General features: G+C 40.6%; 1 protein-coding gene across 1 annotated transcript in view; it reads left to right on the top strand.

Moving 5' to 3' along the window:
* LAMB4 (laminin, beta 4) overlaps window positions 1-15,671 on the top strand; it is a 103,114-nt gene that overhangs the window by 6,769 nt on the left and 80,674 nt on the right. Inside the window, 7 exon segments of the mRNA XM_010841502.1 lie at window positions 1,043-1,116; window positions 2,273-2,461; window positions 3,301-3,364; window positions 3,542-3,760; window positions 4,880-4,999; window positions 6,526-6,714; window positions 12,687-12,867. Coding sequence (XP_010839804.1) covers window positions 1,043-1,116; window positions 2,273-2,461; window positions 3,301-3,364; window positions 3,542-3,760; window positions 4,880-4,999; window positions 6,526-6,714; window positions 12,687-12,867 — 1,036 coding nt within the window.

Genomic DNA, 15,671 nt, shown 5'->3' with positions numbered 1-15,671 from the left:
TAAATATATTTTATATATATATATATAGAGAGAGAGAGAAGGCAATGGCAACCCACTCCAGTACTCTTGCCTGGAAAATCCCATGGACAAAGGAGCCTGGTAGGCTGCAGTCCATCTCGAAGAGTCGAACATGACTGAGCGACTTCACTTTCACTTTTCACTTGGAGATATATAGATATATATATATATATATATAATAGATATAAATAATTTCTCCTGTTTCTTTTTACTTTGTAAAATATGCCTGCTGGAAAATTTTAAATCACCCATGGGACTCATACATCCATGGGACAGTTCTACTCTAGAAAGCAGCTTCCATCCCTGCTATACCTGGATGGCACCAAGCTGTCTCAGTGCAAAGTCCTGGCCAGGATGTTCGGGCTATAGTCCCTCTATTGTCTTTGGATACCTAAATGTATTTCCTGCAGGGGACTCTAGACCATGAGAAGGGAGTAAGGAAATCATCATCATCAGTATATAAGATGATTTAGGGCAAGCATAGTATGAAGCTTTTTCAGTGTCGTCCATTGGACAGGAACATGATTGGTCGCCACAGAGGCGCCCATAGACCCTCAGTCCCAGGAGAAAAATCCAAGATGTGTTTTCTGCTGAGTGACAATACAGCTAGGTCCAGTGCTTCCTTGTAGCTGTTGGAAGGAGAGGGTGTGGGTGTTTGCCATGTGCTGGCTCCTAGCTTATATGAAGTCAAGATTTAAGGTGAACACGATGAGCCCTCTCTTTCTACCTACAGGGACCATCCAGGAACTCCCTTGGTGGTGTGCCATGCTGCCACACTGTGGCTGTGCGTGTTGTCACTAAAATATAAATGTGGGCACAATCAGGGGAAAGCTGATATTACTTACCCTCACATAGACCTTATCCTGAGTGTGAATGGCATGGAAAGCCACTCCAACAGACCTGGCAAGAGTGTTAATCACCAGCCATAAGATTCCAAAGGGTTTCATTACAAACAATTGAGGAATTAGCAAGGTAAACAGTTGTCTCTCAAAATCACTGATTTTCTTTCTGGATTTTCCTTTAGGTCTTGATCATGTCAGCATCAGACTGGACCTAGAGGCCTTATTTCAGCTCAGTCACCTTATTCTGACCTTTAAGGTACAGATGAGTAGACTGCTGCCCCCTTATCTACTTACCAAATGCTCGGCATACCTTAGATTTCACTTCCTTGCTCCCCTGCAGAGAACAAAAAGCTGTTAAAATCCAGACTGGAGCTTTGTTATCTGGGCTTTTTGCTCTTGAATGAAAAACAAAAAAACAGCAGTGCTCATTAAATAATAACTTACATGATTAACAAAAAAGAAAAGACAGAGTGAGTCTTAGAAGAAAGATACAGGAGAAAGAAAACCTCCACGCTCTGGGGTGCTAGAGATGACAAGAACTAGAAAGATAATTTGGAGGATAAAAGGCCAGGCACTGGAAATTATTTAAGGAAATAAAAAAAAAAAAAAAATGTGATCAAAAGAGGAAGAAAATTTAAAGGCTCTTTACTGAGTTAGATGCCAGAGAAAATCTGTGCTATCATCATTCTTTAATCATTCATCAGAATTATAATTTTGGTGCTAGGTTTTAGCTATAAAAGATGAACATAAAATTAAAAGTTTTAAAAATTTAAGAAGTAGTCTTTGATTTCAAAGAACTCACAGTCTAGTCATAGGTATAAACAGATATATAATTTTGAAATCACAATGCAGAGTGACAAGTGCAAAAATAGATGTACGATATCTGACATGGCTAAGGCAACTCGGGGAAACGGTAAACTTCATGGTAGATTTTGAAGGATGTATAAGCCTTTGCCAGAGGAAAAGTATTCTAAGTGAAGAAAACCACATGCAGATTGCTATAAAAATGTCAACTGCAATTGGTTTTTTTAAAAAAAAAGTACATGCCATTTTTCTTCAATTAATTTATACAGAAACAATTTTAAAATGGAATTTGATTCTGAGACAAAACATATGCTCATAAATAGTCACCCACTTGATAGAAAGATTTTGGTGTGTTCATGGTAGAGTAGATTTTTTTTTTTCTCTTCCTTTTCTTGGCCTTGCTGCATGGCATGGGGAATCTTAGTGACCTGACCAGGGATCGAACCTGTGCCCTCTGCAGTGGAACCACCAGAGAATTCCTTAGAATAGATTTGAAAAAGATACAAACAAAGGTATTAAAAATGGAATTCCAAAATATTGTCAATCTGGAATGAGTTATAAATTCTACTTTTGCGAAGCATGACAAGTTTAACTGATTTTTCTTCTAGACTTTTCGGCCTGCTGCAATGTTAGTTGAACGCTCCACAGACTATGGACACACCTGGAGAGTGTTCAAATATTTTGCCAAAGATTGTGCTACTTCCTTCCCTAACATCACATCTGGCCAGGCCCAGGGAGTGGGAGACCTTGTTTGTGACTCCAAATATTCGGATATTGAACCCTCCACTGGTGGTAAGGTAGAATTTCCTTTCTTCGGTTTCTTTCCTAGAAATGAAATCTTTTTGTTGTTACCGTGGTTAATCGAGATGAAAACAATTTAGGTAGTGTCTACTGAAACAGAACATGAGCTGCTGCTTGTTTAGGAATGGCAGTGTCTAAATTGAAATGAGTCCTGAATTCAGCTCATATTCACATAAATTACAAATATCTTACAAGAAATGATCCTGTACAAGAGTGCCCCTGCTGAAGGTAAACAAGGGCTAAAACGCAAGTTGGACAATGTGGCCAGAATGCCAGAGATAGGAATATCTTTTTCTAGTCCTTTCAAAGGAACCATAAAGGCTAATGGCAGCCCTCCATGCTCTGCAAGCCCCCCACCTGGGTGGAATCTGCCCAGAACTTCCTGAGAGCAAAGCTGGTGATGGGCAGAAAGTCAGGGGATAGGAGTAGGCTTGGGAGGTATTACCTTATCAGGTAGAGTAGTAGGAATGGTGACAGAAGGCAGCTCCAGAATCCCCCAGGGCCAGATCCACACTGATGAGGGCTTGCTGAACCATGAACCCATCACTCCACTCCAACCAAGCGTGGGAGTCCTTTCCACCAGTCGTATGAGCACTTCTGTCTACATGGACCACTTGTGCATAAAGAGCCAGGATGACTGTTTAACAACCTTCCTTCACTTTTATTCTTGGTGCTTTTATTCAAATGAGAACCCAAATGATAATCTACATTCTACACCAGGTGGGAAATAGTGGCTCAGCCTTCTTGTAAGGTCAGGATATCTTCCTTAAGAATATATTGAACACTTACGTTTTGGGGATAAAACACTCTAAATTTACCTACCTTTGTTTTACAGGTTGTTTTAAAGGTGTTGGATCCCAGGTTTGAAATAGAAAACCCTTACAGCCCTTACATCCAGGGTATGAATTGCTTTATATTTTTCACACCGACTTCTTTTGTAAAACTTCATGTGAGGGGGCTTCCTTGTCATTGCATGTCTATAGGATGGTAAGAGAGTATCGGTCAAGGAGGGTGCTGTGAACCCATCCAACCTAATGCACTTTGATTTATTAATTTCATTATTTTCCTTTCTCTAGACCTTGTGACATTAACAAACCTGAGGATAAACTTTACCAGGCTCCATACTCTCGGGGATACTTTGCTTGGAAGAAGGCAAAATGATTCCTTTGATAAATACTACTATGCTGTGTATGAGATGGTGGTTCAAGGAAGCTGTTTTTGCAATGGCCATGCTAGTGAATGTGGTTCAACACAGAAGATGCGCGGTGATGTTTTCAGCCCTCCAGGCATGGTGAGTTACAAACTCACCTGAGAGCAAGATCGGCTCTCCTATCTTCCCTTCACTGTCTTAGTGCTGAATGTATGTCAGACTCTGTATGTGGGGATCAACAATCCAAGAGCCCTCTTTGTGCCAGGCAGATATCATTCAGTCTGGCCCATCAGGCCATGTGGGGGCCTTTGGTTCTCTGGACAGAAGTTCTTGTGAATTCTGCCACATGTGGCCATCATTGAGCTAATGGGCAGAATTTGTAATTTATGATTTCCAGATGGTCCATCTTATCTCTCTCATTTATTGGTTTTTTAGGGAATGGAGATTTGATGGGGAGGAACCATGTCACATACATTGTCTCATAAAAATGTATTGAAGGTCTATTCATGTGAGAGCCTGGGCTCAGTGCCAAAGTGTTTGAATGACATCTGATGCTGTTGAAAGCTGTCACCTCGAGTGACACGCTATGAATGACTCTGTCCTAAGCAGTGCAGATCTTCTCCACTCCTGGGACTAATCTTAAAGGAATAATACAGTAGAAGAATTTGATTTTGTGCAGAGTCTTGGGAGTATGTCTAACTAAAAATAGTTTTGAAATATTGGTCATAACGGACAAGGTGGGAGACTATAGATCTTTCCAATTAGACACCTCATATGTTTCACCAGAAATGGAACTTTTCCCTGGGAATGTGGGCACTGAGGGCATTTTGTGAAAAATCAAGAGAATCCCACACCTTTTTCCAGTTTTAGTTTTCTAATTCCCTGAAGTTCCTAAATCATCCCCCACAGACACGCACTTGTGCACACACATACACATTCTCCATTCTGGCCCTCAGTTTGCCAAGGGCCTGTGTTCAGGCCATGTTGTTCCCTGATACCAAAATTCAGAAAAACAAAGAATTCCTTGTAAATGTTCACTTACACATTTAAAATTTAAAAAGTTTTTAAAATTAAAAAGTTTAAAAGCTAATACGCAAGTAATAGTAGACAGTCAGGGTTCGTATTGTAACTAACACGTGGAAAACTAAGACCCAGAGAGACCCCCTCGGGCTGGTATTTCATTTTCCATTTAAAGAACCCCAACGTCCTCAAAGTTCAAAGATGGACCCTGTGTTCTCACCGTTCATGTTCCTCACGCATGCAGGTTCATGTCGATGCATCTGTCAGCACAATACAGATTGGCCAAACTGTGAGAGGTGCAAGGCCTTCTCCCAGGATGTTCCCTGGAGGCCAGCTATGGGCCTCCTGGACAGTGCTTGCCGAGGTGGGTGGACCTCAGTTCTTAGCATAGACTGAGTTTCCTTATACGAAACTCCTTACACAGTCTCTGCTTTCCCTTCTTTTGGAGAACATTTAGCTGGTTTCTGCTGGGCTTCTGGCACCACAGGGGGTGAACTTGTGACTTCCAGCTCTAACTGTGTGATATTCTCGTGCCTCCTGCACAGAAGAACACCAGCTTCTCCAACCCTCACACCAAAACTGAACGTTAATTTGAACAACTAGATTATATGTTGTGTGGCCCTTTCCATAGGAGGGGCACAGCCATGGGGGGGTAATATCAGCGGGGATGGTGTCAGTCCAGCAATCTGGTGACCACTAGAAGTTGTACAGAGAGCCCTACTGTTTTCCTGAATAAATATACACTCAGTGAATGTGACCTTAAACCCATATGTCAGATAAGATATGAGAAATGAGGCCCAGGATGGAGTTTGACAGGCTATTGTGTTTTTTAATAAAATATTTAGACTTAAAAAGATAGGAGGGAGTTTAATCATGTGTTTTCTGCCTCTGAATTTTGATGCATTTCTAAAGCTGTTATTCAGTTTCTTTTCCCAAATGTGGGAAAAACAGGATTTGACAAAGAGGTTATTAGATGAGCTCTTATGAAAAATCCCCATCTATGGGTGTCACAGTGGACATGACCCAGCAAAATGTGGCCCAAGCTTATGCTGTTTACAGGGAAAAACCCAACCAGGCAAGTAGCATAGATATTACCACAAAGATACACAGATCCCTTTAAACAGACAGCCTTTCCTTCTGATGATCTGGGTGAGCGCCTGTTGGGAGGAAAATGACATTTAGCCCTGCTTCCAGCAGTTCTGCCCTAGAGAAGGAGAGGCTGGCTGGACCCAGCTCTAGCATCTTATCTGGAGAATCCAGTACTACCATACTACCAAACAGGTGATATAAACCTTCAGATTTACCAGTCTGAGTCAGTAAGCATATTCTTTGTGTGTGCTGTGTGCTCAGTCTAATATCTAATTCTTTGCCACCCCATGGACTGTATAGCCCACCATATTCCTCTGTATTTGGGATTCTCCAGGCCAGAATACCAGAGGGGGTTGCCATTTCTTCCTCTAGGGGATCTTCCCGACCCAGACAAACCCACATCTCCTGCATTGGCAGGTAGATTCTTTACCTCTGTGCTGCCTGGAAAGCACAGAGGTAAAGAATATGTTTATATTCTTCATTGAACAACAGCAACAACAACAAAAAAGTATTAGATCCTATGGCTTTTAGATCACCCAAATGATTTGTATTTCTCTGCTTGATTAAAAAAAAAATCTAAATAGTGAACATTTCGAGAACACATTCTATAGACAGTATATGAGCAGAATTGGAGTGCTAAAAAGATCCTTGACGGCAACTCTTTTAAGCTTCTATGTACTGGTGTAAGGAGTCTGAAGAAAGTGGAGGAGCGGAAATGGGTGATGGAGCAGGGAGCCACCATCCCTGGGATGCTCACCATGGGGACCTTGGCAATCTCTCATAACTTTGCTGGGTTTTCAGCTTGTCACTGTAACGGCCACTCTGACCGCTGTCACTTCGACATGACTGCATACCTGGTGAGCAGGGGCCGCAGTGGGGGCATGTGTGACGACTGCCAGCACAACACCCAGGGCCAGCACTGTGACCGCTGCAGACCTCTCTTCTACAGGGACCTCCTTAAGGCCATCTCGGATCCTGACGCGTGCATTCGTGAGTCCCCAGCCTCTGACCCATCCTCGCACCTCATCTGAGCAGGGGATGATGGAACTGGCCCCCACTGGGCTCAGCAGCATCTCCAAACTGCTCTCGTAGTGGTAGGAATTGCAAAATCACTTAGGTTCTGAGCTTTTCTCTCTCTGAACAAGTTGGGCCAGATAATCTAGGTCCCGCCCTGTGGTCTCGCAGCCATGGCTGTGGTGGTTTAGTCGCTAAGTTGTGTCCTACTCTTGCAACCCCATGGACTATAGTCTGCCAGGCTCCTCCGTCCATAGGATTTTCCAGGCAAGAATACTGGAGTGGGTTGCCATTTCCTTCCCGAGGGGATCTTCCTGACCCAGGGATTGAACCCGGGTGTCCTGCACTGCAGAGAGTTTCTTTACCCACTGAGCTACTGGGGCTAATACTGATGAATTAGGAAACTGGTCTGGATTCAACCAGAAGGGGGCGATAGTTTCAGAAGCTGCCACAAGCACCTGCAGTGTTAGCTCAGGGAAATAATTAAGTACGGAGATTGGCTATATCATTTGGCTGTAGATGGTTCAGTTTTGCTAAGCTAATTTACCTTGTTTCATTTTTCCTTTAAAAAAAAAAAAGCATCTTTATGGCTACACCAGGTCTTGGCTGTGGTATGTGGGAACTTAAATCTTTGTTGTGCTGGCACGTGAGATCCTTAGTTGCATCCTGTGAACTCTTAGTTGTGGCATGTGGGATCTAGTTCCCCGACCAGGGACTGAACCCTGTCCCCATGAGTCTCAGCCGCTGGACCACTAGGGAAGTTTCTCATTTTTCTTTTTTTAATGTTTACAAGTTTTTCATGTTATTAATCTCAACTTTTACAAGATAATATTTTAGGCATAGATAAAAATAATAGAAAATAACATTTTATATATATAATATAAATAATATACCCACCACTAGCTTTGTCAGAACATAGTATCTTGCCCTTTCACCTTCAGAACATTACTACAACACCACAGCACACTGAATGGGGTATTCTAGCTACCCACTTCTCCTCTTTGTCTACCCTCCTTCCTATGGATAAACTATCATTACCTTGCTTCTTTTTACACTTTCACACGTTTTTCACCAACAAATGATACATGTTGACATGTTTTCAAACTTGAGATAAATGATATTACGCTGTGTGCTTGCTCACTCATGTCTGACTCTTTGCGACCCTATGGACTGCAACCCGTCCTGCTCCTCTGTATGTGGGATTCTCTAGGCAAGATTACTGGAGTGGGTTGCCATTTCCTCCTCTAGGGGATCTTGTTGACCCAGGGATTGAACCCATGGCTCCTGCATTGACAGGCAGATTCTTTACCACTGAGCCACCTGGGAAGTCTGAGGCATTTGCTATGAAACTCCAGTTACAGACTTTACATAATCATAATACATAAATTGAAGTCTTATGCCACTCCAGTACTCTTGCCTGGAAAATCCCATGGATGGAGGGGCCTGGTGGGCTGCAGTCCATGGGGTAGCTAGGAGTCAGACATGACTGAGCGACTTCACTTTCACTTTTTACTTTCATGCACTGGAGAAGGAAATGGCAACCCACTCCAGTGTTCTTGCCTGGAGAGTCCCAGGGACAGGGGAGCCTGGTGGGCTGCCGTCTCTGGGGTCGCACAGAGTCGGACACGACTGAAGCGACTTAGCAGCAGCAGCAGCAGCATGCAAAAGTAAATCAGCATTCACCCCAAATACATACAATGTCCTAGATTTTAAAGTTTAAATCATCATGATGTGGAATAAGCATAAATGAAATATTTTTGCTCAGATTACTCAGTAGGTAGCTGATTGTATAAAAGTTTACCTTAAAAAAAAAAAAGAAATTTATCTTAGATGCCCTGTTTAATATAAAGAATTGCTGCTGCTAAGTCGCTTCTGTCATATCCAACTCTGTGTGACCCAAGAGACGGCAGCCCACCAGGCTCCCCCGCCCCTGGGATTCTCCAGGCAAGAACACTGGAGTGGGTTGCCATTTCCTTCTCCAATGCATGAAAGTGAAAAGTGAAAGTGAAGTCACTCAGTCGTGTCTGACTCTTAGTGACCCCATGGACTGCAGCCTTCCAGGCTCCTCCATCCATGGGATTTTCCAGGCAAGAGTACTGGAGTAGGGTGCTATGAATTGGGTCCTCATAAAACATATTTCTTTAAATTGATGTGCTAAGTGCCCTACATTTTTTACCAGAATCCATAATCCACTTCTCTCTCCCTCCCTGTCCTTCTGCCCCCATCTTTCTCCCTCTCACACATACACACACACACACATGCAAACACACATAACTTTTATTAATGTTTATAAAGCTCTATATTTGTAAATGAAGATGAAATTTCTTAGATAGAATCAGGAAAATACAGTGTTTAGAAACAGATAATCTGGGAATCTGAAAAGAGGTTAGAAATAACTAAACCAAATATTTCAAATGAAGTTCATCAACCAGAGTCTTGCTTTTTAAGAGCACTTAGTATTAACTTAATAGTGCTTTTGGAGGAAAAGAAGGAAAGAAAATTAGTACCCTTGATTTGAAATTTAAAAACCATTCTTTGTGAATAAGGAGTTTCTCAAGGAAAGGCAAATGAGGAGCTTGTAAAAAAAAACAGTTTTGAGACTTCTTAGCTTCTCTAAGCACATATTTATGTGTTTGTAAGTGTGTGTACACAGATGATGTGTATTTGACCAGCATTCTCATATAAATTTTCTCTAAGCTGTCCTAGTTTGAGCCTAAATATTTACATGATCAGATTCCAGGCCTAAGAGTTGACCAGTTTTAAGTCTTCTATGATTTAAGACACAGTTGAATGTGATACAGAAGAAACAAATATTTGGTAGACTCCACCAATAATATGTTTGCTGAAATTTAATTGTGTGACCTGAAAAGATTTTATTGGACTTCTAGTCTAAAGGCCACAATGAAGGATTATTTCAAACTTACTAGCCATTTACCCATTTCCCTTTCCCAAAGGATATTTCTGTGTATAATTAAATTATACTCTGGAACTCATTGCTGACCCTTTGGAGTGTCTCCCAGATAAAGATGAGTTTTTTCCCTTTTGGCTACTTCTAAAATGAACCTAGTTTGTTCCTCCCTTCCTAGAAGCAACTGGCTTTAATTAGAAGAAAAGTGTGGGTTTTTTCCCCAAACTAAACAGAAGTCAGTGCTAGTTTTCCATAGTAAGATTTTATCACCAGTCACAATCCAGTAATAAACAACTGAAAATCAAACAAAAGATATTGTCTGACAACTGTTTGCTTCAGTGATTCCAAACTGACTGAATTTTTTCCCCTAAATACACTAACCTAAATGGTGGTTAGGTAAACATTGCTTTAGACTTGAGGGTTTTGTTTTATTACTCCAAAGCAAACATGTATAAATCTTAACATAGTTGTTTCTTAGAATCCAGATATTCATTTTTTTTTAAATCTTTATTGCTTTCCTTAAAAGTGGAATCCCTTGAAAACACAGGTCCATGAAGATACAAGATGACCTTGTTGGTCATCTCATGTCTACTAATGAATGCACTGTCCTCTATGCCAAAGTCACAACCAGACCTCCAGTGATAAGAAGGCTGCTGCTGTATCGGGCAGCCCCAACTGTTCTTTCTTATACTCAGTCAAGCGCTACATTTCTAGCTTTTACCCACTGGAATTACTCATATTATCAGCATCCTTTTTCATATGACATTCCTTCTTTGAATTGTTTGAATTTCTACTGGAAAAAAAAAAGGTGGAGGAGGTTGTTACTTTTGTTACATATGACTGTTTATCTCATTTTCCAAAATCTCTTCATCTAAGCTTTTGCCCCACCAACAGATTTCCAAAATTAAAACAAAGATTTGAACATTTCTTATTCTCTCTTTTTCTTTCCTGAACGTGCTCCTTTCCAAGAAGACTCAAAAAGAATGATAGCTCTTACCTTTGTAACGTATTTTTCTGTAATGGGAAGGACAGATTTACTTTCTTAACAACCATATTTCAGAGACTTGGTAAACATTTTATGTGATTTTTTCCCCTCTTTATCATGTCCCTTGATGCCTTTATAGTGTATGAAATCAAATATATGATACATGTTTCATTACACCATCCCACTCTTACTTATCTCTTGACCTTATTTTCACCTTTAGAGTCTTTTAAAAATCTTTTTAAAAATTGAGATGAAATTCATATAACATAAAATTGACCATTTAAAAGTGAACACAATTCACTGGCACAATATTTCACAACCACTACCCCTACTTAGCTCCACAACATTTTCATCATCCCAAAAATAATCAATCTGATGTTTAAACTGAGATATAATTGATATATGGCATTTTATCAGTTTCAGGTATAGAATGTGACTCATGTTTGTGTATATTGCAAAATTATCACTGCAATAAGTCTAGTTGGCATTCGTTACCACACACAGTTACAATTTTTTCCTTGTGATGAGGACTTTTAAAATCTACTGTCTTAGCAACTTTCAATGTAGGATACACTATTAACTATGTTTGCTATACTGTACATTACAGTAATGATTTCTTTATTCTGTAACTGGAAATTTGTGCCTCTTGACTACCTTCACCCATCTCTCTCATCCCCACCTCTGGAAACCACCAATTTATTCTGTGGAACTATGAGTTTGCTTTGGGGATTTTTTTGAGATTCTATATGTAAGTGAGATCATGTGGTATTTGTCTTTGTCTACCTTATTTCACTAAGCATAATGCCCTAAATATCCACCCATTTTGCCACAAATGGCGAGAATTCATTCTTTTGTGACTGTATAATATTCCATTTTGTAAATATACACAGTGTGGTATATTTCTTTATTCTATCTGTTGATTGCTTAAGTTGCTTCCATGTCTTGCCTATTATAAAGAATGCTGCAATGAACATAGAGTTCATGTATCTTTTTAAATTAGTGTTTTAATTTTCTTCAGATAAGTACCTAGCAATGGAATTTCTGGGTATTTCATATTTTTTAATTTTGGGGGAACATTGATATTGCTTTCCATAGTGGCTGCACCAGTTTACATTCCCATCAACAGTACAAAAAAGTTCCCTTTTCTTCACATCCTTGAAAACACTTGTTATTTCTTGTCCTTACCAGTAGATTGCCTCTTCATTTCGTGGGTGGTTTCCTTTGCTGTGCAGAAGCTTTTAAGTTTGATATGGTACCACTTATTTATTTTTCCTTTTGTTTGCCTTTGATTTTGATTTCAAACGCAAACAATCATTGCCGGGACCAATATAAAAAAGTTTGCTGCCTGTGTTTTCTTTCAGGAGTTTTCTGGTTTAAGATCTTACATTCAAGTCTTCAGTCCATCTTGAATTAATTTTTGTGAATGATGTAAGAGAGGGATCCAGTTTTTTCTTTTGCACATGGCTGTTCAGTCTTCCCAACGTCTTTTATTGAAGAGACTGACATTTCCCCAGCATATAGTCTTGACTCCTTTGTCATGAATTAGTTGACCATACATGTGTGGGTCTGTCACTGGGCCCTCTGTTCTGTTCCACTGGGTTATGTGTTTATTTTTATGCCAATACCATGCTCTTTTGATTACTATTGTTTTGTAATATAATTTGAAATCAGGAAGCATGGTGGCTCCAGCTTCATTCTTTTTTTAAGATTGCTTTGGCTATTCAGGGTTGTTTGTGATCCATATAAATTTTACGGTTTGTTGCTTTTTTTCCATCAATCTATTCTTAACATCTAGCTTTCATAATAGACTTTCTCTGGTCCTCTTCCTTTAGAATCACTTAAAATTCTTTTTAAAATATATTTATGTGTTATTCAACATTTTTCTAGTTCTGAGATATGGGAGACATATCTGAGCAGCCCTTGCTCACTAGTTTAATTATTCAAACATATTTATTGTATTTAAACAACTAAAGCAGTTATAGTGAAGGTAAAGCAATATGCTTCTATTTCAGGATTTCCACAATTAATTAAAATAATGCACATTTGTGTCCCCAGCTTGTGAGTGTGACCCTGATGGGACCATTTCTGGTGGGCTTTGTGTGAGCCACTCTGATCCTGACTTGGGGTCTATGACCGGCCGATGCCTGTGTAAGGAGAATGTGGAAGGCGCAAAATGCGACAGATGCAAGCCAAACCACTATAGTGGACTGAGCGCCACGGACCCCCTCGGCTGTCAGTGTAAGTCAACAGCAGCTGGATCATCACCTTGAATGCATTTTGAGGCTTGGAGCTGCCCCTGTCAATGCTAACATTTGGTCATTGTAAATACTTAAGTCCCAGCATTCTCTGATTTTTTTTTTTTTTTTTTAGTGATACAAAATCTCTCGCAAATTTTAGTGAATTAGTGGAGAACTATTTTAGGTGGTTTGCTCAGTTTATCACCAAGAACCAGCAGGGGGCGCTCAAATTTTCACTGCTGGAGCAAACGCAGGATACGGCTAAGTCGGCTAAGTCACTTCAGTCGTGTCCGACTCTGCGACCCCATGGACAGCAGCCCACCAGGCTCCCCCATCCCTGGGATTCTCCAGGCAAGAAGACTGGAGTGGGTTGCCATTTCCTTCTCCAATGCATGAAAGTGAAAAGGGAAAGGGAACTCGCTCGGTCGTGTCCGACTCTTAGTGACCCCATGGACTGCAGCCTACCCAGGCTCCTCCGCCATGGGATTTTCCAGGCAAACGCAGGGATAGCTGCCAAGAAATTTAATGCCTTTATGAAACCTTTAAATTAAAAAAGAAAAATCCTCTACCAGGATTCTGTTCTACAAATTTGTTAAATTACATTATGCATTTTTGCATAGATTGATGACTTCTTAGGCAATTTTCAATTGGGGGGAAAAAGAAGCAAGGAAGGAGTCATGGGAAAATAGAAATAACTGCAGAGTTTTTGAGGGCCAAATAGGAAGCCTCTTGGCTCTGCTGCTGCTGCTAAGTCACTTTAGTCGTGTCCGACTCTGTGTGACCCCATAGACGGCAGCCCACCAGGCTCCCCCGTCCCTGGGATTCTCCAGGCAAGAACACTGGAGTGGGTTGCCATTTCCTTCTCCAATGGATGAAAGTAAAAAGTGAAAGGTAAGTCGCTCAGTCGTGTCCGACTCTCAGCGACCCCATGGACTGCAGCCTACCAGGCCCCTCAGTCCATGGGATTTTCCAGGCAAGAGTACTGGAGTGGGGTGCCATCGCCTTCTCCGCCCTTGGCTCTAGGATCACAGAAATTTAAGGCTGCCTGGGGTCTCAGAGAGCTGCTGATTCCTCAGAGAGTCTGGGTTAATTATTTCCCTTTAATCACGGTGTCATGCTCTGCGTTATACCCATATAAGGAACTGTGGATTATTTGCATGTTTAGAAAGCAGCATGATGAATCATTCTATTTTTTAAATGCTCTTCTTTATGGATTTGATGTAAAATTTAATTTCAGGGTAAATATATAGGTAAGCCAATTTCCCAGTATACCTCTCAGTACTCCAGGCATTTACACTGGTTCACTGACTAACATTATGCCCTCCAAGAAATGGGCCAAAACTGGGTTTTGTTTTGATTTTTCTTTTGTCAAAGATTTAGTTACATATAATTCACATGCCATACAATTCACTTTTTAAAGTATACAATTCAGTGATTTGTAGTATATTCAGAGTGTGTAACCATCACTACAATCAATTTTAGAACATTTTCATTACCTTAAAGAAACCCCATACTCTTATTTCTGGTTATATATCCTCAAAATTGAAAGCAGCATCTTAAAGATGATTTGCATGCCCATGTTAATAGAAGTACTATTCACAACAGTCAAAAGGTGGGAGCAACCCAGGCATCCACTGATGAATGAATGGATAAACAAAATGTGGTATGTATGCATGATGGAATATTATTCAGCCTTAAAAAGAAGGGAAATCCTGATCCATCCTCAACATGGATGAACCTTGAAAGCATTTTGTTAAGTGAAAGCCATAGAAACAGAACATAGACTGGTGGTTGCCAAGGGCTTGGGGGAGGGAGGAGGGATAGAGAGATGGTATTTAATGATACACAGTTTCGGTTTTGCAAGATGAAGAGTTCTGGAGACTGGTTGCACAACAGTGTTAGTGTACGTAACATTATTGAACTATATGCGTGAAAATGGTGAAGATGGTAAAGTTTATGTTACAGGTATTTTACTATAAAGAAGAAAAGAAACACTAGCTACCACCTCCCATCCCACCAGCCCTAGTCAAGCACTGATCCACTTTATGTTTCTATGTTGTTTGGTCACTAAGTCATGTCTGACTCTTTGTGACCCCATGGACTGTAGCATGCCAGTCTCCTCTGTCCTCCAGTATTTCCCAGAGTTTGCTCAAATTTACATCCATTGAGTCAGTGATGCTTCTGTTTCTATAGATTTGCCTATTGTGGATATTTCATAAAGGGAATCATATAATGTGTGGTGTTTTGTGTCAGGCTTTTCTTGCTTACCACGGTGTTTTCAAGGTTTATCCATGTTGTAGCAACTTCATATCTTTTCATTGCTAAATACTATTCCATCATTTGGATACACCACTATTTATCCACTCATCAGTTGAAGGACATTTGGGTTATTTTCAAGCACATTAGCTTTTCCTGTAGCAGATTCAGCAGGGAAAACACCTATCTTGCTCTGGTTGTACAATTTCTTAGCCTTCACAACATAAACAGAACAAAACAATACCTATGAGTGCAAGAGAAAGAGACAGAGAATAAAAAAGAAAAAAAGTAAAGAGGCCCTAAAAAAGAGGAGAGAAAGGATTATAATAGATGGCATCTGCCAGAGAGGGAGCCATTAATAATAACCACGATGCTTAGAAACCCTTGCCCCTAGTTACTTGATCCAGCCAGCATCACTTAGGAGAATTGTGCCCCACTCCCCAACATGCATGACCTCTTGTCTCCTCCTAATTGGCACCCAGTAGAACCACAGGATGGAGAAGGCAAGGCACCCCACTCCAGTACTCTTGCCTGGAAAATCCCATGG

The sequence above is a fragment of the Bison bison genome, unplaced genomic scaffold, assembly GCF_000754665.1.
Source record: "Bison bison bison isolate TAMUID 2011002044 unplaced genomic scaffold, Bison_UMD1.0 scf7180017864162, whole genome shotgun sequence".
In the NCBI taxonomy this organism is placed as follows: Eukaryota; Metazoa; Chordata; class Mammalia; order Artiodactyla; family Bovidae; genus Bison; species Bison bison.
This window is presented reverse-complemented; position numbering and strand designations above follow the sequence as displayed.